Source organism: Chiloscyllium plagiosum, chromosome 23, assembly GCF_004010195.1.
Source record: "Chiloscyllium plagiosum isolate BGI_BamShark_2017 chromosome 23, ASM401019v2, whole genome shotgun sequence".
Taxonomy (NCBI): domain Eukaryota; kingdom Metazoa; phylum Chordata; class Chondrichthyes; order Orectolobiformes; family Hemiscylliidae; genus Chiloscyllium; species Chiloscyllium plagiosum.
This window is the reverse complement of record NC_057732.1, coordinates 3,957,674-3,983,243: the sequence shown is the minus strand read 5'-3', so window position 1 is coordinate 3,983,243 and position 25,570 is coordinate 3,957,674. Positions and strand designations below refer to the sequence as shown.

The window sequence follows — 25,570 nt, the reverse complement described above, 5'->3', positions numbered from 1 at the left end:
TTTTTATAAATGACTTGGATGAGGAGGTTGAGGGGTGGGTTAGTAAATTTGCAGATGACACAAAGGTTGGAGGTGCCGTTGGTAGTATCGAGGGCTATTGCAGGCTGCAGTGCAACATAGACACGATGCAGAGCTAGGCTGAGGAATGGCAGATGGAGTTCAACCTGGATAAATGCGAAGTGATGCATTTTGGAAGGTTGAACTCGAATGCTGAATATAGGATTAAAGACAGGATTCTTGGCAGTGTGGAAGAACAGAGGGATCTTGGTGTTCAAGTACATAGATCCCTCAAAGTTGCCACCCAAGTGGATAGGATTGTTAAGAAAGCATATGGTGTTTTGGCTTTCATTAACTGGGGGATCGAGTTTAAAAGCCCAAGGTTTTGCTACTGCTCTACAAGTGTCTGGTGAGACCACACTTGGAATATTGTGTCCAGTTCTGGTCACCCTACTATAGGAAAGATACAAAGGCTTTGGAGAGGTGCAAATAAGGTTTACCAGGACGCTGCCTGGACTGGAGGGCTTGCCTTATGAAGAGGATGACTAAGCTCAGACTTTTTTCTCTGGAGAGGAGGAGGAAGAGGGGTGACATGATCGAGGTGTACAAGATAATGAGAGGCATGGATAGAGTCAATTGCCAGAGACTTTTCCCCAGGGCAGGACTGACTGGCATGAGGGGATCATAGTTTTAAGATATTAGGAAAAAGGTACAGAGGGGACATCAGAGGTAGGTTCTTTACGCAGAGTTGTGAATGCATTGCCAGTGGTGGTGATGGAAGCAGAGTCATTAGGGACATTTAAGCGACTGCTGGGCACGCACATGGCTTTAGTGAATTGAGGGGTGTGTAGGTTAAGTTATTTTATTTTACATTAGGATTAATCCTCGGCACAACATTGTGGGCCGAAGGGCATGTTCTGTGCTATACTTTTCTACGTTCTAGAAGTCTATTGTGTGGCACTTTACGAAATGCCTTTTGGAAATCCATCAAACCAACAATGTAACCACAATGAGCTGAATGGCCTCCTTAACAATTCTGAGATTCTGAGCAGCACTATTCAGCTATATTCATCAAAAGACACAAGCAGTGTCCTTCATCTAACCTACACACCCCTCAATTCACTAATATCCATGTGCATGTCCAACATTGAAACTGGGATTCACACTGTACCATGTGCATTAGGATGAGCCTTATTCTTACCCTTGTAATTAGGACCTAGAGCCATTTGTCCACCTTGCTTGCTGTTGAACTGGGGCACATTAAAGCCATCCTGAGATAATTTCTTCCCTGATCAAATCATTTCTTCCTGTATATCATACAAACTCATTAAAGCACCTAAGGCTGTTAACTTTTGGACCAGAAACGTTCCACCGACCTCAGATTATACAGTCATACAGTTTGGAAACAGATCCTTTGGTTCAACTCATTCTAGCTGATCAGACACCCCAATTGGAACTAGCCCCACTTGCCAGCATTTGGCCCATATCCCTCTAAACCTGGACTATTCATGTACCATGCAGATGCCTTTTAAATGTTGTAATTGTCCCAGCCTCCACCACTTCCTCTGATGGTTCGTTCCATACACGCATGTATAAAAAAGTTGCTCCTTAGATCCCTTTTAAATCTTTCCCCTCTCACCTTAAATATATGCCCTCTAGTTTTGGACTCCCATAATCCTGGAGAAGAAAGCCCAGCCTATTAACTGAAGCCCTGCAGTCCCGGCAACATGCTTGTAAATCTTTTCTTTACCCTCTCAAGTTTAACAGCATCTTTCCTGTAGAATTGGAAGTAATAAATCGGAAGGGTAAAATATTCCAAACATTTGAATGACAGTGAAGCTAACTGTTTCAGACTGCCGCCATGCAGCAGTAACCTGAGTGGTGCTCACAACAAACAGCACATGGTTATCAACGTTCTGCAGAAATGAGTAACCTTATAAAACCGCTCATTTGTAACAATGTGCTGTCGCGACCTAGGATCAATGTGATGCCAAAAAATGTGACAGACATGAAATAATGACGATTTTGCCTTGATAGTGAAAACAATGGCCCCAAGAGAGAAACCATGCCCATATGTCTCACTTCTAACATCAAGGTATTTGGAAATATTCGAGCACCCAGTAAACCAAACCATTCCCTGCAAAAACACAGGTCCTTGGTCATGTCACTGGAAGTTGTGAAAGCAGTGACTAACTGCTGGGAATAGCAACGGTCCTATAAAGAGTTCACCAGGAAATTTAATACTAAACCGCCCGCATTTATGATGAATACAAATATCCATGCAGAATACACACCCTGAATTTCATCATGCTTACCATCATTCTAAATTGCACAGTGATTGTGCTCTGCACAATTGTTATGAAGATGTGGGTGTACTGTACCTTTAAGAGAATTAAAAGCTAGCAAAAACTACCTGACAGCGCCAAGTGTTCTGAAGAAAGATACAGTGTAACATGTGCTCCAGCTACTGGGGTAGCTAGTTGCCTGGAAACGACAAAACAGATTCGAATTAGGCCAGTTTAAATTATACCCTGAAAAACACCAAATTCCAATCCAGTTTGAATTTAGAGCATTGACAATCTTAAAAGCCAATGACAAAATCTGACGCTTTGGGGGGGTACAAGACTAGGGAAAATTGAATAGTTGAGAGGAGAACTGCCAGGCTACCAGCATGTAAAGACTGTCTGAAAAAATAGTTCTCTTAAAAGGTACCCTTATTGATCAGTAACCTGTGACGCAGAATCCCCAAGAATCAGAATACAGAGAAAACTGAAAGCGACCTGATTTTGAGATAAGAAATCATAATTGGGAGTTTTATCGGACTAGTATTATAGAAGGGAAGCTAAAAGATAGGTTAGAGAGGAGTTGTAAATAGTTGTTAATTAATTATTCTCTGTTATACTTTATGAAATAAAGTTATTACTTTTTACTTTAAATTGTTCTTGGCCTCTCAAATGTTCAAAAATTACTGCAGAGGATAAATCTTTTCTGTGTTACTGGTTTACAATAAGCACAGTATAGTATTGTGGCTGCATTGATTAAGACCTCTGAACCTGGTCACAAGACCCACCCATCTGGAAATGGGTGAGCTGGACGTCTGGTAGTTAAACCTCTGTCTCAAATTCAAAGTGAGTGGACAGATGTGTTGTCATCCTGATTTCTCTGTGACAGTCTACCTGCTAGTCAGGGTTAATATTCTAAAGTGGTATTTAACATTTCAGCTACACACGCTGTAGCAGACTGTAGCCCACCTCTGATGATGGCTTTTTCCATAATCAGTTGGAGTGTATCTTCCTACTGTAACTTTGATTCCAGTCATATATACACGTGCCTTCCCCTTCATTACAAAGTGGTAATGTTCACCTATGATTGCACAATGTTCAACATTGCTCACAACTCCTCAGAAGCAGTCCATATCCAAATGCAACAAAACCTGGACAAATTCAGACTTGGGCTGAAAACTGCCAAGTAACATTTTCGCCACACAAATGCCAGGCAATGACCATCTTCAATAAGAGACACACGAACCACCAACCCTTCTCATTTAATGGTATTTCATCACTGGATCACCCACTTTCAACAATGTAGGGGTTACCATTGACCAGTAATTGAACTGGACCCACCAAGTAAACACAGTTGTAACAAGAGCAGGTCAGAGGCTAGAAATTCTACGGAGGGTAAGTCACCTCCTAATTCCCAAAGCCTGTCCACCATCTACAAGGCACAAGTCAGGAGTGTGATGGAATACTCCCCACTTGCCTGGATGGGTGTAGCTCCAACAACACTCAAGAAGCTTGACACCATCAAGCAGCCCGCTTGATTGTCACCACATCCATAAACATCCTCTTCCTCCACCAGTGACATTCAGTAGCACCAGTGTGTATGCACTACCTACAAGAAGCACTTCAGAAATTTGACAAAGATCCTTATGCAGCTCTTTCCAAGTGCACAACCAATTCTATCTAGAATTGCAGGAACGCCATCACCTGCAAATTTCTCTCCAAGACACTCACCATCCTGCCTTTGAAATATATTGCCGTTCCTTCACTGTCATCGAGTCAAAATCCTGGAATTCCCTCCACAAGGGTATTATGGGTTAACCTACAGCACATGGACTGCAGTGGTTCAAGAAGGTAGCTCACCACCACCTTCTCAAGGGCAACTAAGGACAGGTGATAAATTCTAGGCCAGCCAGGCATGTCCATGCCCCACGAGTGAATAAAAAAAACACACACAATACATACATCATGCAAAGTGTTTATTTGAAAAGTATTACAATGTCAATGGGTAAGTGATACTTTTTCCAGTCACAGCAATTAATTAAATATTTGACTTGTACAAAAAGAACAGCAATAGAAAAATCACGTATTTAAAAAACATTGAAATAAAATGAGAAACACGTTGAAAAATTCTCTCATGGAAATTTATAATAAATTAGGTATATTTTGTAAAATGTCACATTTTGAATAATTATGTATAAAAATGCAAATAAAGTTTAACAACACATAACCACTATTGTTGTTCTTGGCAATGGCTTTTTACACTGTGCCAACACTTACTAAACAGAACACAGGCCCTAATGTGTGAACTTGCAGCTTAATTAATGCGATTATTTACAGACACACTGACATAATTCAGTAGTTGCAGAAAAATAAATAAAGCTGTAAACTTCTGAACAGTCAAACACATCACCACAATCAAACAGAGAACATTTCTACATTTGCAAGCATAATGCATTTTTCAGAATAAATCTATATCTGGTCTTGAGTAGAAATTCTATAAAACTCAATATATAATTGAAGTACTGTATACACTTTTTTATAAAATGCAGGAAGGAGAAATAAACTAAGCAGAACAACGTATTGTTAAATGTTGCTAGAGAATTGAGCTTTGTTTTCCTGTTACATTACATTCACAGGCCAACCTGTCACTGTGGGTTCATGTATTTTGTTATCTGGTTAAAAATCACATGACACCAAGTTATAGTCCAGCAGGTTTATTTGGAAGTTCAAGTTATCAGAACACTGCTCCTTCGTCAGGTAACTAATGGAGTTGGATCATAGGACACAGAATTTATAAAAAAAGATCATTACATCATACACTAATGTGAACCGTTTGTTCAATATATTGCATCGTTGTATGACACTATGATTTTTTGCTATAAATTCTGTGTCCTATGATCCTATTCCACTAGTTACCTGATGGAGGAGCAGTGCTCCGAAAGCTTGTACTTCCAAATAAACCTGCTGGACTATAACTTGGTGTCATGTGATTTTTAACCAGATAACAAAATACATGAACCCACAGTGACATGTTGGCCTGTGAATGTAACGTAACAGGAAAACAAAGCTCAATTCTGGTGTTGTGTGATTTTTAACTTTGCCCACCCCAGTCCAACACCGGCACCTCCACTTCACTGTTATCTGGTGTTTAGATTACATTACAGCGTGGAAACAGGCCCTTCGGCCCAACAAGTCCACACCGACCCGCCGAAGCGCAACCCACCCATACCCCTACATTTACCCCTTACCTAACACTACGGGCAATTTAGCATAGACAATTCACCTGACCTGCACATCTTTGGGCTGTGGGAGGAAACCGGAGCACCCGGAGGAAACCCACGCAGACGGGGGAGAATGTGCAGACTCCACAGTCAGTCGCCTGAGTCAGGAATTGAACCCAGGTCTCTGGCGCTGTGAGGCAGCAGTGCTAGCCACCGTGCTGCTGTGCAGGAACACTGGATTTAGCCATGAATCCATGAATGGTGTTTTTTTTGCTTCAAAGTAGCAGAAAGAAACTTGGGAATCAACAATTTTTATTCCATAAATCTCACTTTTCTCCCTTTTAATTTCCCTCCACCACATCTAATTCCCAAAGGTTTGGATTTGGGAATTTTAAAAACCTCAGCAGCATTTAGTGTTTGAGTCTAATCTTCTTTCGTTTTTCCAAGTGTAGTTTAAAAGGCTGCTTTCAAATCTCAGATTAAGCAGAGAAAACACGAACAAACCTCACTTCAGTAAAGCTGGCTAAAAAGAGCAGGACTGTGTACCTGAAGGCAGGCCACCTCTTTATTCCAGATAAGAAAGTAAATTGATATTTGGAATGAGAATTTCTCTGTTCCAATACAGGGAAAATTGAAACAAAATCTCAAGTTTTCTTAGAAAAGGCACTAAAGAACAAACTGGCCACGAGGCGGCCATTCAGCCCCTTAATTCCATTCCAGCATTCAATCAAGATCACAACTCATCTGTACCTAATCGCTATTTACTGATCGTAATGTGGTTTCTTTGATATCCTATCCAACGTAACTCTATCTGTAATGAAAACAGAAATTGTTGGAGACATTCAGCAGCTCTGGCAGCATGTGTGGAGAGAAAGCAGAGTCAATGTGGAGTCCAGTGATCCTTCATCAGAACTGGATCCAAGGTCATTGGATTTGAAATGTTGATTCTGCTTTCTCTCCATGGATGCTGCTAGACTAGCTAATTCCCCAACAATTTCTGTTTTTGTTTCAATTCTTCAGCATCTGCGGTTCTTTGTTTTATTTTTGTGTAAAACTCCACCTATTTTTGGATCAATAGATGTTTCCATCGTCAATGTCAATGGTTTTTGATAGGGAGAGGGAGTGCTCCTAATTCTCCTACGTCTGATTGAATTGTGTCTGACCTGAGTGGTGATCATCAGTGCTTTGGAAAAGGAGCAGCTTTCTAACCTACTCCCTTTCTTCTTTCATGCTGGAATTACCCAAAAACAAAGTTAAGCAATCAAAGTTAAGCATCAGGGACTATATTTGCAAGGTATCTTAATACAGAGGCTAGAAAGTTAAGTGTAAATTGTCTAACTGGTTTGGTAAAATTTCAGGATTAAGGAAGCAGAATAACTGGAAGTATAAGGAAGTACCTACAATATTCCAGCTGCTAAGTATATTTTCAGAGCCTCATACATTAAGTTGGAAAAACAGCTTTTCTGCAGCATATTACAGACTTCCCAACACTCCTTAATCTCTCTTTGGACTTCTACAAATGCAGAGTTGCAAAGACGGAAGAATGCTCCTTCATAAAATCCTTACCACATCTCATTCACAAGGTGGAAATGGGGTAAAGGATGACTGTAAGTAGAGAAATATTATAACAGCTCATCAATCAACACACTGGGCTTTCAGATCAGAATTTACATCAAGGCACAAGAAGTGATTCGTAAAGAATTGAGATAATCTGCAGCTTCATGTAAACATGTTTCATATGGTGTGCTCAACCTGTAAACAATTAGCTCCAAATTCAAAACTGCAATTAGTTGCTGGCACCAAACAAATGATTGCACGTCAAACAAGAACAGAATAAATCCAAAGATATTTGAAGTCTCACAGCTCTGTAAACATCGGATCAATCGAGAGCACCAAGTTCGTGTAACTGCTGTTTCTGATTGGTCTCCAGTTCCTCCAATCGCTTGCGGAGCAGACACAGCTCTCTTTGATGTTGTTCTTCCTTGAAGGGAGAAAGGTCGAGGCAATGTTGAAAAGGTGTACAATTATAAAACACTGCTTAACACTTTCAAAAGATGATACTTCTATAATCAGTTTTACGCTCTTTAAATAACGATCTAAATAATTAGCTTATTAGAACAACGGAAGGCATCTAATCCAAAAAGTGGCACCTTCACAGCCTTGCTTTGAGAACTGTCAGTCAGTAATGTTACATAACAGGGCAGGGTCCCCAGGCAACTGGGGTTTCAGCGATAACTGCCTTGCCTCCGCCGAGGAGCTAAGTGGCCAGCTCCTCTTCCTATAAGTAACAGAACCATCACCTTCCTATATAATATAAAGGTGGCTTCTATCCTCAGTTATTTTCCATAAGACACAGGAGCAGAATGTGGGCCCATTCAGCCCGTCAAGACTGCTTTACCACTGAGAATTTTCAGTTTGATTTAACCAGCAAAAGGTAGGATAAAAATCAAGAACCCCACAAACCTATTCCGTCATGCTTGTATTAATGTAGAGAAACAAGTCTAATGAAATATGCTTTCACTGACAACGGGTCAGTTAGACTCGAAACGTCAGCTCTTTCTCTCCTTACAGATGCTGCCAGAGATTTTCCAGCATTTTCTCTTTTTTGGTTTCAGATTCCAGCATCTGCAGTAATTTGCTTTTATCAAAGAAAACGTCAACTTGTTTTAAGCCAATTCTTCAACATGAGTATTTAAATAGTGTGTTTCCCTTATTAGTCACTGAGAGTGATCAGTTCCAAGAGGCAGGAGCCTGGTGAGTAGTTTCTGTAGTATAATTAGCTCACAGTAAGGAATTGTAAAATGGAAACATCTACCTTCTGGTGCTCAGGTAACTTCTCTAAACAATTCCTTACACATTTTGGGAACATAACTTCCCTTAATGAAACAGGAGGAGGGGCTGGCCATTCAGGCCTCCTGGCTGATCCTCAACCTCACTCTATCCCAATAATCCTCAATTGCCTTGGAACTCAAATATTTATTGACTTCAGCCTTGAATATTCTCAACAATCGAACACTGACAGCTCTCTGGGGAACAGAATACCCTATGATAGGGTTAGGATCTCTGAATGAATACATTTCTCATTCACCTACCCCATATACTTTGGGATTATTCCCCAATCCTAGACGAGGGTTTCCCAAAGTTGAGGGCACAAGTCAGGATCTGAAGGGAATCACCAATTGAAATCATAGTTAATGTTTCGGGTCGAGTGACTCTTGAGAAAGGAAGGGTCACTGGATCAGAAATGTTAACTCTGATTTTTCTCCACAGGTGCTGCCAGAGCTGCTGAGCTTTTCTAGCAATTTCTGTTTTTATTTCTGATCTACAGCATCTGCTGTTCTTTCAGTTTTCAGCAGTTGAAATGTTAGGGTCCTAAGTTCTGAGGTAGCAATAACTACAGAGCTCTAATCAAGGGCCAACAGCCATGCTTCCACTCTAACAGGGCAAATTAAGAAGGAAACCAAAAGCCTTTTTAAAGATAACTATTTGTTATATAAGGAAAAGGAAATAGCAAGGCAGACACACGAATATAAGAACAGGAATAGGAGTAGACCATACAGCCCATCAAGCTTATTCAAGTAAGCACATGGCTCAGCTTCCATAGTAACAGTGCCATACCCACTTATCCCTCAATTCTCTTACAGCCCAAAAATCCATAAACCTTGAATATACTCATTAACTGACTCATCCTCATCTTTACCTAAATGGTTAATTTCTTTTCTTGAGACTATGACTCTTGGTACTAGGCTCTCCAACCAAGGGAAACAGTGTCACTGTCTATCCTGTCAAACCCTCTTTTAACATTTCAACAAGGCCGTGAATTATTCTTCTGAACTCCAGAAAATACAGGCATATTCTTCTCAATCTCTCCTCACAGGGCAGCTCTCACCAGTATTCCAAATGAGGGAGTGGAACACAAGGATTGAACTGATATAGGGGAAGCAAAAGAGTGACATTTGCTGGAAATCACTAAATGAGGACAGGTAATGAGTCTATGGAAGATATGAAAATGTGAACAATCTCAGTCAATTTGTTGGCAAAAGGACAGCCGTTGGGAATTGCTAAAGATGGTGGTGATGGCAGTGCTAGTGAGACTGTGTGTGACAGCGTTCTAAATGAATTGCAATGTGCGCAGAGTATGGTCGAGGTGAATGGCAGGAAGATACTGATCTCCAAAGCCAGAGTATTCAAATTAGAGCTTCTGCAACAATGGAAGAGAGGCAGGGACTAAATGCAAGGCAATGTTTTAGAGACAGAGGAAAGTAGTCTTGGTAATGGACAGGATGCTCATGGTTCATGACTGAAAATATTTAAGATCCTGTGCCTGTGGAATTAGCCTCAAATGGCAGCTGAGACTTTTGTTGGATTGAAAGTCAGAGGCAATGCACAACTGGGAAGAATAGATTCAACACTGCTGAAAAGAAAAAAAAATGTTGACTCATTGTTTAAATTGAAATAAAGGTTGGGAATTCGAAGCCTCAGCATCAAAAGGAAGGAACAAAGAGTTAAGTTGTTGGCGCATTATTGTAAATTATTAAAGTTTTCCCTGAGCTTTGAACACAAGTTATTCTCTAATAGAATCACGCAGTAGAGTAGCAAGACATTTAGTATAATTGGCTTGGTGTTCGCCTTTTGAAAATCTATTTGTGCCATTTCACTGTCATTTTCCTAAAGCCCTGCAAATAACGCTTGGTGAAAAAAAAAAAAGAATTTGAGTGGACAATGTGATTGATAAAGGCAACGAAACAGACTACAACAACCAATCATCCTAAAACATATTTCACACTGGAGAATGAACTCTAGAGATTAGCAACCCTCAATTTTTCTAGGTCTCAGGTGGCTGGGAAATAGAATATGACAAACCCTTAATGAGGAAAATGTATAAATGACTGGATGTTGAGTATCAATAACTTGGCATGATTCACACGTTAAAATGAACTAAAAAAAATTACAATTGACAATTATTAGCTGATTACAATCACCCATGAGCTACAGTAAAGTTAGGTACCTGAACACTCATACACGTTGCTTCTGCGCCTTGCATGAAGGTGGATGGTAAAAAATTGGTTGAATTACACAGGCCAGTAGGTGAAAAATTTGGCCCCAAGAACAGCCTTCGGAATTCATTATGTCTACGCTGTAAATCCTTTAATCTTTTCTGAAGTCTTGCGTGGCTTTCATAGGGAACATTTTGTCTAGAAAAAAGAATTGATAATTCAAAGGTTGAACAGTGGTATCCAGCAGATGACAGCTTATGTGTCCTTTCCGCACCTGTGGCACTGCAATAGTCACATAGACAACCAGAGAGAAAAAACAGATGCTGAAGAAAACATTAATAGACGTATTAACCCACTGAATCAGTATTATTGCATTGTTTCAATTTTGAACTTTATTCCATTTGCATTCACGAGTGAAGGATGAATTTTGGGATTGTGTCTCATTCTGAACTGTTTCAGAGGTTTCCAATTTCTCCCTGATCTTCTCAAACAGCCTGCACAAGCTCCAACTTCATTATCTCTACTTTCTCATTTTTCTTCTTCTGATCTATCAGTTACACTTATAATCCTATGCACCTCAGTAATTATCTTGCCTCTGCAATCAGAAAAGTGTTGCCACCAGATGGATGATTATATCCCTGTACAGTAACTAGTTCCTCAGTGGGACACAGACTAAAGGATACCTGCCACCCAAATAATCTGCTTATCCAACAATGACCTGACTTGACCACTTCAGATGGTGTAATCTCCCTGCTCCAAGACCAAATCCAAATACTTCATCTGTATCCCATCTCTGTGACATAAACCTTCTTCCTCACACCTCCAATTCTAGATGGGATGAGTTCATAATTTTAATATTAGGAACAAATAAAATCCATTCCTGGATTGTTTCGCTTCTCCTTTCTTCTGTCTATCAATCATCCTACTTAACTACATCCTTTCATCTTTCTCCCTTTCCCCTCCAGTGTAAAAACTCATTTCTACTCCAAACTCCACTGGGTTCAAGTGCTCCCCCTGTTGCTATATCTCAGTGGAATGCCCTTGCTGAACTTGGTTAGAGAGTATCAGTGAAAAACGCTCACTTGTATGTATGTTTCTCAATTTCCAGCTCTTCTTTCTTTGCCTCCAGCAGCTGGACTTTCTCCTGCAATCTTTTCTGCTTGCTTTCATTCAGTGCTTTCCTCTTAAAAAAAAAAGACACAAGCAGAAAATACAGAATTTCAGTGGCAAGGCTGGATTTCACACAAATGAAAGTTTTGGCTGATTAAAGCAGGAGTGAGCAATACCTTCTTTTGAGCTAAAGCAGCACGCTGCAGTCGGTCTTTGGCCTGGCAATATTTCTCCTCCAGCTCTGCAGTGCGACTCTGCAGCTTGTGTTTCTCTTCCAACCACTCTACTCGCTTCTCTTCCACCAGCCTGGGCAAACATTTACAAAGCAAAGTTTTAAACCTTGGAATAAGCTGGAAACCTTTTGCTATTGCTTTGTCAGTAAAACAAGTTGCATTTATAGATTGCTGTTCATGATCACTGCAAGCCCCAAAGCAGTTTCTCACCAATGAAGAACATTTGAAATGCAGCCATTGCTACATAGTAGGGAATGTAGCAGCCAGGTTACATATAGTAGGTAGTGGCTAGAAAAAGCAGTGTTTCAGACATCAATTGAGAGATAAATATTAGTCAAGACACTAGGAATTACAAACTACTGTTCTTCAGAACAGCTGGAAATGTTTTACATCAACGCAACTTGGCCAACAAGGTCTGGTCGGCATCTCATCCAAAAGTAAAACATACAGATAAGGCGATGACCTAGTGGTTTTATTTCTAGACCATTAATCCAGAAACTCAGCTTATATTCTGGGAACCTAGGTTCGAATCCTGCCATGGCAATGGTGGAATTTGAATTCATTAAAAAAAAAATTGAGATATAAGAATCTACTGATGACCATGAAACTATCGTCGATTGTCAGAAAAACCCATCTGGCTCATTAACGTCCTTTAGTGGAGGAGATCAGCCATCCTCACCTAGTCTGGCCTACAGCAATGTGGTCTGAGCAGCATAGAGACTCAGTGGTTAGCACTGCTGCATCACAGCACCAGGGACCCAGGTTCAAATCCAGTCTTGCATGACTGTCTGTGTGGAGTTTGTACATTCTCCCATGCCTGCATGATTTTTCTCCGGGTGTTCCAGTTTCCTCCCAAAGTCCAGTGATGTGCAGGTTATGTGCACTGACCATGCTAAATTGCCCAGAGTGTCCAGTGATATGCAAGCTAGGTGGATTAGCAATGGAAAATGCAGAGTTATAGAGATAGGGTGGGTCTGGATGGGCTGCTTTTCAGAGGGTGTGGACTTGATGGCCGTCGGTTTAAGGGAACTAGGGATGGGAAACAAAAGCTGGCCAGCAATGCGCACATCCCACAAGAAAATAAAAAAATTGAACAGTACACAAAATGCTTCAAATGTTATGGTCATTGCACTTTCAACTATTACATTATAAGTACAATTATTTCCTTCCATTATAAATATTTCCTTTGACGCATAGTGCCAAAATAACAGTTTCAATCAGTAATGCATTGAGATTTCATCAACAAGATACAGTGCACAAAGACTAAAACCATCAGGACAGCTTACTGCAGTGGCTTAAAAAAAAACATCGCCAGTGGCTAAGCGTCAAGCTTTCTTTCTGGTTAGCTGCTTGTGGTCATCTAAAATCAAAAATAAATTCCAGTTTCACCAATTTAGCTCATTCTGTTAGGCTGACATAGTCTTAATGTGTAGAAGTGTTAAAAGGACTCCAAAATATTTAACTAAAATCCTTTTGTGCCACTAAACAGATTTTGCGGCTGAACGGAAGTGTAAAAGAAGTGACAGCCAATACTTTTCTGAGTTCATTTTTAAAAGCAGAACTGTTGACAATTCTAAAAAGAGGGAAGTATCCACCTAAATTGGAGAATTCAGAGGGTTCTGTTGTAATTAATAGTTACCCAGAAACAGTTAGGCAATTCAGATATTCTAACTCTTGAGAAACTATTAAACTAACTCCCCAACTTCTCCTACACGCCCCCCCCCCATCTACACCTCCTGAAGGTCCTTTACACGCTCCAACACACCCACACATTTCAGACAATAACTCTTCCCTTGATCTGACACTATTGCCCTTCTTCCAAGGACTCAATACCCAAGCCTCCACACCATTTAATCACTTACTTGGCACCCTACCCACACTTTCATGGGAGCTGTCAAAGTAGCTGTCTGTGCTGCTGGACATTTAAACCTCAGAAAAGGGGAAATACTGTCACGGAAAAGGGGACATTGTTTGCCCCTCATGAACATCTTGCACAGAGGTCACAGCTGCATCTGCAAAAGCCATGATGGAAATCTCCTGCCAGAAGAAAGTGGAGCCCTAGCTTATTGGAGAAAGGTAGAAGGTAAAAAGGTAGCAAGTCAGATGCTTTTGAAGACTCGATGCAAAGAACTTTCCATGTTTATTGACTCTCCTTACCCTGTTAGTTGAGTGACTGATAATCATGCATATTATACAATAGTAGAATTAAATCTGTACTATAAAAGAAAGATTGTCAAACAGAATCATTTGTAAATCGCTAAGAAAACAATAACTTTTTTGACACTTTAAAATCCCAAGTTAGCAAACATAATGCAGTTGCTATGTATTTTCGCAGAAGTGTTTTTCTTAAAAATCTTAATGGCTTAAAAATATTCCTTCAAAGATTTTGAAACAAACTAAAGTTGGGAAAAGTAAGTAATGCAGTCAGGAAATTACATATTCTCTACTTGAGCAGTGTGATTCTTATTGTCACAATATTCTGGACCATTAAAAGGTGCACAATAATGAATCTGAACCTAGTATCCTAATCCAAATATTGTAGACCGTGCTGAGGCTGATGACATAATCTAGTTACAGAGCATGCTGGGTACAGTTCAGAGAACACCACCACCTTTGTTTACCACCACACCTGGCAAGTCTGTCAGCTATGAATTTAAAGAGATCTTATTTTTGGAAGTCTTCACTTTCATGTTCAAAATATAACATAGGGAAAATAAAAATCAATATGGGGCTTAATAGTTAGAATAAGTTTAGTAGCAGGATGTTATGTCACAAAAACAGCTGCTTACTTTTCAGATTCATGCTGTGTCCGTTCAGCTTGGCTTCTTGCATTTCGTATTTCCTCTTTTAAACGCTCTAACATTTCCCGCATTTTGCTGTTGTTATTCAATAAGTCATTCTCTGACTGTGACAGAGTGTTAAGCTGCATCTGCATTTCACTAATTTGCTTTGATGAGCAGAAAGAAAAAAAATTGAACAATTTAGTAACACCTGAAATGAAACAATTTTAAATTCAACCTACTCTTTGAAATTTGTATTTACTGTTCAACTCCTCGGTCAGAAAAATGCTATTACTTCACAACTAAGGGACATTGCAACAAAAAAAAGGAACATGTTGCAAATATTTTTTTCTAGAGAAATCTCAAAGAAAGGAAATGCACATGAAGTTCAAAGACTAGTTGAATCAGCATGGGATGTATGCATAATTGAGAAGGGCTGATCGTTCAAAACGAGTGAGAGCTGGAGCTAGTTCTGACCAGCAGACGACAGAAATGGAGCTGGGGAGTGGGACAGTGAGTGGGAAAAGAAGGGGAGAGGAATAGAGCAGGGGGTGGGAGAGGGAGCGGACAGAAAGGGAGCTGCGGTGGGGCAACACAGAAATGGAGGTTGTGGGTGAGCGAGGTGGAACGAGAAGAATGGAGCTGGGGGTGGGGGTAAGAAGAGAGGAATGGAGCTGGGGGTGGGGGTTAGAGGAGAGGAATGGAGCTGGGGGAGTCATGCAATTGTAGCTCCTGCCAACAGAAAGTGTGTGGTGCTTCTGGATTCCTGTGACTAGGATAGAAAGTCATTAATTCAGTGATTTTATTCTCACTGCAGAGAGTTGCTGGTGACTGGCCCAGGTAATGGTTGCAGTGTTTAGCAAGTCAATATACTGCAATGGAGCACATGCAGTCATCCTAAGACCATCAGAAGTAGGATTAGCCCAATCACTCATTTAATAAGATCATGACCAATCTTCTTGTTGTCTTCATTATATTTACTGAGGTTGAGAAATATCTCAGTTATTATTGAACAGTAGAGCAGACTCGATAAGCCAAATGGCCTAATTCTGCTCCTATATCGTATGGTCTTACATTTTTCCCTCTGTCTTAACCTGTATTAGCATAAGTAATTTCTCAAACTTTAACCAGCCATAGACGAGTGAACAAGAATTCTGATGTCAAACTCTGCATTAATATTGTTATAAATCCACGTTATAGCAGATGCTGGAAAGGGATGGAAAGTAAAATATGCAGCAATGGCAAAATTCCTCACGTTAAATAACTTGCCATTTTAGGGGCAAGTCCCTTCAGTAATGTAATCAAAGCAAGCAGTTCTCAGTGTGATTGGCTAAGGTACCTGTCTTAACTCAGCACTGTCATTCTTTTCTTTTTCAAGTTCTTCAGTTTGAAGCACTTGCTGCTGAAGTTTTGACCTATAAAACAAAGATGCAAATTAACAACAATGTTTACAATAGACTAGCCCCTTGAGTTTGTCATTTCACATGGACTTGGTATTCTCATTGTTACAATCAGAGATCAGGTCACCTTTGTTCACTTCCCTCTCCACCTACATCGACTTTGGCCTCCAAGCCAACGATGTCCATCCACCAGAAGAAACACACATTGCCAAATCACTGAGAAATGAACTTTAAAATTCCCAAGTGTCCAGCCTTTGGTCCACCTGTCACCATAACATGTCTGCAACTACCAATCTGCTGAATTATTCTCACCTGTACCTTTGATGCACCAGAGAAACTCCTACTCTCTTTCATCCTTGTTAAGCTGCATTCTAAAGGACTCAGCCATAAGCTTTTATACTGGTCTGCTGAATTACCCACATTATCTGGCTTTATCAGGTAAAACACAACATTGACCATCCTTCACTACCTGAAATGCAAAGATATATTCCCAGCTTCTCTTCTCAAATATAATTTATTGGATTTAACTAAAATAGACAACATTTCACGTTCACAAAAATGGAAAGGCCCCATATTCAGAGTTGCCGTTTATGGATCTTTGCAAAACTCAAAACAAAATGACAAATGCTTAAATGTTACTGGTTCTTCAGATACAATTTCCAAAATTAAAACTGCTCTTCTATTATCCACTGGCTTAGAGTATGGTACTCAAAAAAGCAAAGCAGGTCAGGCAGCACCTGAGGTGCAGGAGAATCGACATTTCGATAACAAGCCCTTCATCACCCCCTCATTCCTGATGAAGGGCCCATGCCCGAAATGTCGAATCGCCGGCTCCTCAGATGCTGCCTGACCTGCTGTGTTTTTCCAGCACCACACTTTAAACTCTAATCTCCAGCATCTGCAGTCCTCACTTTCTCTTATTATCTACTGGTGCCAAGTTCAAATTTAGCTGTCTGTGTGGAAGTCTTAAACACACAAAAATGGAAACTGCTGGAGAAATAGCAGGTCTAGCACCATCTGTGGTGAAAATAGAGTTCACATTTCAGGTCTGGTGACCCTTCTTTCACTGCTGCTGGTTGAAAGACATTTCACATCTAGATAGACCTTTAGACAGGCACACCACAGTATGCAAAATCACAAGTCAACAAAAGTAGACAATTTGTCATAGTCACAGAGTCATAGAGATGTACAGCACGGAAACAGACGCTTCGGTCCAACCCGTCCATGCTGACCAGATATCCCTTCCTGAAGAAGGGCTTATGCCCGAAACGTCGATTCTCCTGTTCCCTGGATGCTGCCTGACCTGCTGCGCTTTTCCTGCAACACATTTTCAGACCAGATATCCCAACCCAATCTAGTCCCACCTGCCATCACCCAGCCCAAATCCCTCCACCTCCACCGCTTCCTCTGGAAGCTCATTCCATATACGTACCGCCCTCAGTGTGAAAAAGTTGCCCCTTAGTCTCTTTTATATCTTTCCCCTCTCACCCTAAACCTATGCCCTCTAGTTCTGGACTTCCCCACCCCAGGGAAAAGACATTGTCTATTTACCCTATTCATGCCCCTCATAATTTTGTAAATCTCTATGTCTCAAAGCTTAGACAAGGTCAGCTCAGATGAGAAAAAGAGAAACTCTCAAAGTTTTACAAGAGGATCCTTTCCAGGGTTAAAGCATATTGCCATGACAGAATAATGGTACTGCTAGATGCCAAGTGATTAATGTCAGAAAGATCAGTCAATACTCAGCCTTGACATTTCCTCAAAAAAAACAACTTCAGAAAAAGATCTTGCAAATAGTTTTGACCTTGAAAGTAGCAAGAATGCTTTTCAAGTAGCAAGAAAAAAATTTTAATAAAAATACAGGCCGTTCTACTATAACACGCATTTTGTTACCATGAACTTGCTATAACACGACTGATGAATTCGGGACACTGTTTCTAAAGCGTTAAGTTTTAAAGCATGTATCAGTTATAACATAATTCTGGTTTAAATGGTGGCGCTATTACACAATTGTCTTAAAACATGGGATTGCATGAGAACAGAACTACCACGTTATAGCAGAACTGACTGTAGACATGATACTTACACATGAATTTAAGATACAAATTACAATCTCAAACTCTCAAAAATATCATTTAAATAATACACCAGTGTTGCATGGTTTAGTGCTTCAGTGCCAACCTGAGGTTCTGGATCTCCCTCTTGGATGCTTCCTCTGCTAACTGTAAAGCATGCAGTTTCTCTTCCATGTGCTCTTTGTCAGCTTGCCAGGTTAAATCGTGCTCAGCCTTCAGTCTTTCGAGGTCAGCAACTTTATTCTCTAGTTCTAACCTTTGAATAAGTAAGCAACGTAATTAAATTTTCAACATGGAGAAAACCAGGCATGTTACCATAAGACCGGAGGGTGACAACAGACCAGAGAATGATCACAAAATAAGTAGTACCATGTTCGGCAGTGTGGAACAGGAGTGAATGGGGCTGAATATTGAATGCATCCCTGTTCATTATCCTTTTACCCACCTTCCATTTTGGAAAATGACAACTAATTTATAAGGATGAATAAAATAATGAAGTACTTTATTTTTGTTTACAAAGCAATATTTTCTGCCCACACCAAGCACCCAGTGTGACAGTCTCCTGGACCCCATCAAACATGTAGGAGGATGAGTAAGTACAATCCAAGTCAGCTAGGGGGAGGCAATTGTTAATCCAGTGATCCTGCCACAACAGATGGTGGAATTTGAATCTCAATAATTATCTGGAATTAAGAGTCTAATTGTGGCATGAATCTGTTGTCAATTGTCAGGAAAAACCGACATGGTTCACTAATGTCCTTTAGGAAGGGAAACCTCCATCCTTACCCGGTCTGGCATGCATGCATGTGATTCCAGACCCACAGCAATGTGGTTCACTCTTAACTGCCCTCTGGGCAATAATGCTGGTCTAGCCAGGGCACACTCATCCCATGAATAAATTTTAAAAACTGTTCCACCTTGCTCGCGTGGAGTGGCACTTGACCTTGCAGGTACAGTTGGAGAGATTAAGGTTTCAACACGCTTGCTATCATAGTTGAAAAATGTGGTGCTGGAAAAACACAGCAGGCCAGGCAGCATCCGAGGAGCAGGAGAATCGATGTTTTGGGCATAAACCCTTCGTCGCTGGCCTGCTGTGTTTTTCCAGCACCACATTTTTCAACTCTGGTCTCCAGCATCTGCAGTCCTCATTTTCTCCTTGCTATCATAGTGTAAACCTGACCATTCATAATTCAGATATACTTACACTGTGCTATGGATAGAAAGGACTACAATTCAGCATTTCATCACATATTCATGAATGACAGATTACTAATACTTTGCATGAAAATTAGAATTAGAATTCTTACAGTGTGGAAATAGGCCCTTCGGCCCAACAAGTCCACACTGATGGACTTTGTGGGCCACACCAAATTATGAGAAATTAATAAAAAGCCATGTTCACCTTTAACTGAAATAATAGTTTATATTAGTGGCTAGACATAAGCCCAACAGTACCAGAACTGAGCATTAGAATTTTTCAGAACACTGGTCACCTTTCATCTTGGAGTGCTGTAAGCTTCTGGAAGTCATCCTCTTTAGCTGCCTGCACTTTCCGAATTAGTTCCCTCTCCTTTTCTGTCAAGAGCTCTTTGTGTCTTACAATATTGGCCTTAAGAATGTCAATATCTGACTGCAACCCTGCAAAAGGGAACAATTAAATCCAGAACAGCTATCAAAGATTCAATCAAACACTCAAACGTAGCAATTTAGAAAGAGAGAATACATCCCACCCTCCCGGATGGAAGACAGTAATTCTAATTTGTATGAATAGGCTGAATAAACATACTAAAATCTTGGCTATCTCAATTTCGCTCCTGTGCAGCTTTAGGTTATGCAGGTACAAACGATCAATTGCACAGCTCCAGTTCCAAATGTCTGAAAATAACCAGTTCATCATGAGCATGGACTTCCCTAATTTCATTGTAATTCTCAAAGCTCCCTAAGGAACTCTCTCTGATCCTCTCAATCCACCTCATGAATGAACAATACATCAGCTTTAACATGTGTGATGACACCTCTCTGCCACCTCAATCACTGCCTTGCCAACACCAATCTTGAATGAGTCAGAACCTGCTCCATCTTAGAAGGACTCATACCTCCTCCACAAATCTTTGCCATTGATTACATCTTTCTGCTTGGTTCCTATCACAATTTGAAAGGCTGATTGCAAACTTGTCAACATTTCAACCTTGAGCTCAGTTCTGGGCCCTTTTTCCTAGCTATCGTTAAAACTGATTACTTATATCTTTACAAAAATGGCCAACTTTGCCCAGACGCTGCTGAGGGAGTGCAATAAATGTTCACCAGACTTACTTCTGGTGTGGCAGGACTGTCTTATTAATCTCCATTAATATCAAATCTATTAATAGAAATAATTGAAGGGATAGATGGGCTAGATGCAGGTACAATGTTTCCCCTAGATGGGGAGTTAAGAATCAGTGGCACGATTTAAAAATAAAGAGGATGCCACTTAGATGAAAGGGTCCAAAACTTTGGAAAATCCACTACAGAGGTTGCTTAAAGTAAAAATTGACGAAGATTTCTGATCACCAGTGGCATGCAGGGTTATGGGGACAGGATGGGTAAAAGACATTAAGCATTTCATCATCCATGATCACATGGGGTATGCTTGATAGGCTGAATGGCCTATTCCTGTTCCTATGCTCCACTGGTCAGCTTTGTGGTCAGTGACGACTTTGGATTCCTGCAATCCATCATATTAAATTTAGCTTCCTTCTCTCACCATTAAATTGTTCCATTTCCTGACCTTGACAATGTACAGCAGGTGGCTGATCCAATATCAAGGGTGTTCCATTAGCGCCCAAAACCACAAATACCTCAAAGTTTATTTTTTAAAGCAACCATGTGTAAAATGCTAGTGAGCAAAATATACATATCACTACCATGAAGTCCGTTTGAAAAAAACTTCTGAATGAAATAGAAATCAGTAAACATACCATTCATTTCACTTTGCATGTTATCTCTCTCTCTCTCAATCTCTCCTTTGGCTCTTGCTGCTTCTAGTTTGATGTTTGCAATTTCCAGTTTATGAGTGTGCTTGCATTCTTCAAGCTGCAATAATTTGAAAAATAATTCAGGACCTCCATGCTTTCTTTCTATGCTGCAAGCACTGTAGCAGTAGGTACACATACATTAGCACTAGCAAAGCTTTACTGAAATAGCCCTGTAACAAACAGATAATTAACAAGTTACTGCACCTTGTAGACCTGAACCATGAAGAATTCAAGGTTTCAGCTTCAATTGATGCTGAGGCAGTTGGTCACAAGTGGTCACTATTGACTTTAATCAGGTATCCCTCTTCACTCTTCAATGGCTTACTTCATGGTTCAATAGCTTGCTGACTCTTTCTATATAGAACGTAGCACACACGGAATCGCATTTCAATATGAGCTGGTGACCTCCAGAATGAAGGGAAGAAAATTGGGAGATAGGGGTGTGCAGAGAGAATGCAATTCCTCCTAACTTCAACTAACTCTGGTTAAAAGGTTCTAACAAATATACCACAGGAAATTAAAACTCCTCATTCAAAGTTATATTTTATAAAATCCAATATACCAATTGTGCAGTGAAGCAACTGCCGTATTGTTGAGACCATTACTATTTCTCTTTTATTTTTCTCATTTATGGTTTGAAACTAGGAGTTACAGTTGAGAATAGAACTTTGAACACAATTTTTTTTTTAAATGAGAACAAAAGACTGTATTTTGCTGTTGGCAACCAGCCTGGAAAATATTGTAGGTTAATTATTGCTCTAAGAACTTTTAGACATTTTGGCACAACTATGTTGCAACACTCAGGGACTAGTAGCTGGTTCGATAGTAAATTAGTCAAACAAGGGAGGACAGATGCTGGCCAGCCAACCACAGAAAATGTCAGACAAGAAATAGAAAAACCAAGTGTGAGCTGTTGCTGACTGGGGTTTGGACAGGAAGTCGTTTTTACTTTAGAAGCTGCCGGACTGGGAAGCTGTTTATAGTTTTGCTCTCTAGATATTCTCCAATTATTGACTTGTTAGAAGTTCTGAGAAAACAGCCCCATTCTGTAAGAAATAAACAAGTCTCCTGTTTGCATTGACTGGTGATTTCAAATTTAAGCAAGTCCTGTATTCCTGCAATACAACTCATTAGCAAGGATTTCATGAAGGCCTAGTATTCATCATTGAAACAGTTATCAAACAGGCAAATTACAATTTTAAATTTTTTTTTCCTGATTTATCCCTTAACTGTGTCTGTCTGTCAGTGAGAGACTGGAGGTTTATATTCGAAGAAGAGGAATCAGAGTTAACATTTCAGGTCTAGTTCTAAGGAAGTGTCATTGGACCCAAAACATTAACGCTGATTTCTCATCACAGATGCTGCCAGACCTGCTGAGCTTTTCCAGCAACTTCTGTTTTTGTTTCTGAATTAATAACTTACTTTGCTGGACAAAGCATTAACTTCTCGTTCTGCCTTAAACAACTTGCTGGTCAGCTGAGTATTCTGTTCAAGGACCAGCTGCAGTTCCTTCTCCAAACGCTCCTGCTGAAGTTTAATTGACTGCTTCTCTGCCTGCAATCAACAAGAAAGGCAAACTCAACAAAACACACTAAACAAAGCAAATTAGTAAAAACTCAACTAACTGCTGTGGGAAGGCCAATGCCTGAATGTGACCGAAAGAGTTCCGCTCTGATCTGTTATACAACATTCCAAGATTTCCAACAACATTTTAGAATTGCATTTTCTAATTTAGAACATTTAGCTGCAAAAGATGAAACCTTTTTCTTTTGATGTGACACAAATAGGAAATGCTGAGAGTTTTGTTGGATGTCAGCTTCTCACAAGTTAGGTTTATCATACTCATTATACCCAACATGTGTATTGTACAGGAAAGTTGAAGAATGCATTTTATAAAGTGGTTGGATCCAGAAATTTATGAAAGGAATGCAACCACAAAAGATTCATTTTCAAGGATTCTGCAGCAACATCGTTCTCACAATCCAAAAACCTTGTTTTATTTCCCTGCGTGTCAGATTGCAGATGCAGTCCTGAAACCAACTGAAGTTACTATTTTGAACTATACTTATGGTTCTTTGGAGGTACACCGTAATTCTAAATGCAAGCTCCAAACTATAAGAAGTCAAAAAAAAACAAAAAGGAAGGTTTAGGCAGAAAAGGAGCTTTGCATGAACATATTTGGCAGTAAATATTTCATTTTATACAACCATGGGGTAGCACGGTGGCTCAGTGGTTAGCACTGCTGCCTCACAGCACCAGGGTCCCAGGTTTGATTCCAGCCTTGGACAACTGTCTGTGCGGAGTTTGCACATTCTCCCCATGTCTGCGCGGGTTTCCTCCCACAGTCCAAAGATGTGCAGGTCAGGTGAATTGGCCATGCTAAATTGCCCCTAATGTTAGGTGCATTAGTCAGAGGGAAATGGGACTGGATGGGTTACTCTTCGGAGGGTCGGTGTGGACTGGTTGGGCCAAAGGGCCTGTTTCCACACTGTAGGGAATCTAATCTAATCTAAGATATAGGAAGAGACACAGGCCATTTGGCCCATCAAGTCTGCTCCACCATTAGATCATGGCTGATATGTTTCTCAACCCATTCTCGTGCCTTCTCCCTGTAACCTTTGATCCTCTTACTAATCAAGAACCCAGCTATCTCTGTCTCAAAAGACACTCAAGACTTGGCCTCCACAGCCTTCTGTGGCAATGCAAGATAGCTAACATTCTTCTGTATTCACTCAAACCCGACAGTGAAACAATGAACCTACATAATCAGGCACATTTGCATCAGTTAAAGCCCTAAGTTAAGTCAAGACAATACAACTAAGTGAAACAAGCCAAATGCTCCAGCTAACTCTCTGATGGTGACATCAAGAGAGAGATTGGCAAGAGATAGTCACTGGACAAGCAGCAGCAGGAGGTCTCACATTTGCTGGTAATTCATGTCCTGCTGCTGAGTTTTTCTAAAGATATAGAATGTCAGGCTTGACTTGCTCCTGATTACACAAAATTTATAGGTCCTCTTTCTTGTAGGAAGTTTTTAAACTGACCAACCAATTGGTCACACCTGAGTATAGGTGGATGCTCTACAGGCTCAGAAAGGCTTCAACTATTGCTAGAAACTTATTAAATTTAACAGCTGACTGTAGTACTGAAACCCACACAGCTCCCAGCACTGAATTGCAAAACTGTTTCATGCGCATCTCTGATCTTCATGTAAGATCAGACATTCTTTCAATCACATATTAATGAACAAACTCCTATTAACCAAAGGAAGACAACTTCATACAAAGAAAATGAGTTCAGGATCTTTCAAGTTAAAGTTCTCAAAACAGTTGCCAACAGCACAATAAATGTGCTTGCTCTCATCAGCTTCATGACTTCCACAAAATGGTGAACATAAATCCTAATCTATTTTTGACTTCTTTAGTAAAGTTTACTTCTTCTTTAGCAAAGGGAGTTGCAACAACCCTGAGTATTTTGATTATTCTGATCACAGATTTGATCATGTTTACCACAATAATGAAAATAAATGGAGTGTGCAAAATGACTTCAGTGTTAAAGAGAGTGAGGAAATACACAGGAAACCGCAGTCCAGTTAGCACGAGAATGGTATAGAATTATTAGAGGAGAAAGTGAGGTCTGCAGATGCTGGAGATCAAAGTTGAAACTTTATTGCTGGAACAGCACAGCAGGTCAGGCAGCATCCAGGGAACAGGAGATTCGACGTTTCGGGCACAGGCCCTTCCTGAAGAAAGGGGGAGGAAACCGGAGCACCCGGAGAAAACACACGCAGACACGGGGAGAACGTGCAAACTCCACACAGTCAGCCGCCTGAGGCGGGAATTGAACCCGGGTCTCTGGCGCTGTGAGGCAGCAGTGCTAACCACTGTGCCACCGTGCCGCCCACGGTGATGTGATTGCACAATACCCAGAAAGGCTTAACCTTATTAGGCAATCTCAACATAATTTTATGAAAGGAGAATAGCCTTCAATAAATGTATCAGAGCTTTAAGGGAAACCAGTAGAAGTAATATATGTAAAATTTCAATATTATTACTTGAAGTCCTGCCTAAGTGGTTGTCACACATGTTAGAGTATGTGGGTTAATATATTAGCATGGATTAGTTAACAGCTCCAAAAAGAGTGAAAAATAAATGGGACATTTTCTGAACTTATGGCATAAAATAACGGAGTACTACAAAGATCAATGCGTTTATGATTTACATAAGAGAACCAAGTGTAATGTATCAAGTTCACTGACAACATGAAACTGTCAGAAGAATGCATAATCTGCAAAGTGATGGGTTCAAATGGATAAGAAGGTGGGAGATGGAGTATAAATTGAGGAAGCTCAAAATTATCTATTTTGGAGGGAAAAAGGAAAAGCTTTGAGGTGGTTAAAGAGGTGTAGTACAAGGATCATGAAAAATTAACATGTACATAAAGCCAGCAATTTGGAAGGCA

The 25,570-nt window shown here is 40.3% G+C and overlaps 1 protein-coding gene across 2 annotated transcripts in view; it reads right to left on the bottom strand.

The window, feature by feature from the left end:
* Window positions 1–6,778: 6,778 nt before the first annotated feature.
* cep83 (centrosomal protein 83) overlaps window positions 6,779–25,570 on the bottom strand; it is a 41,093-nt gene continuing 22,301 nt past the window's right edge. For both annotated transcript variants that reach the window (XM_043713331.1, XM_043713332.1), the window contains 10 exons: window positions 22,532–22,663; window positions 21,053–21,167; window positions 19,589–19,733; window positions 18,202–18,351; window positions 15,960–16,035; window positions 14,630–14,787; window positions 11,784–11,913; window positions 11,580–11,680; window positions 10,509–10,695; window positions 6,779–7,481 (listed from right to left, as the gene is read on the bottom strand). In XM_043713331.1, the coding sequence (XP_043569266.1) occupies window positions 7,380–7,481; window positions 10,509–10,695; window positions 11,580–11,680; window positions 11,784–11,913; window positions 14,630–14,787; window positions 15,960–16,035; window positions 18,202–18,351; window positions 19,589–19,733; window positions 21,053–21,167; window positions 22,532–22,663 (1,296 nt within the window). In that variant the 3' untranslated portion in view covers window positions 6,779–7,379. The remainder of the gene's footprint in view (window positions 7,482–10,508; window positions 10,696–11,579; window positions 11,681–11,783; window positions 11,914–14,629; window positions 14,788–15,959; window positions 16,036–18,201; window positions 18,352–19,588; window positions 19,734–21,052; window positions 21,168–22,531; window positions 22,664–25,570) is intronic.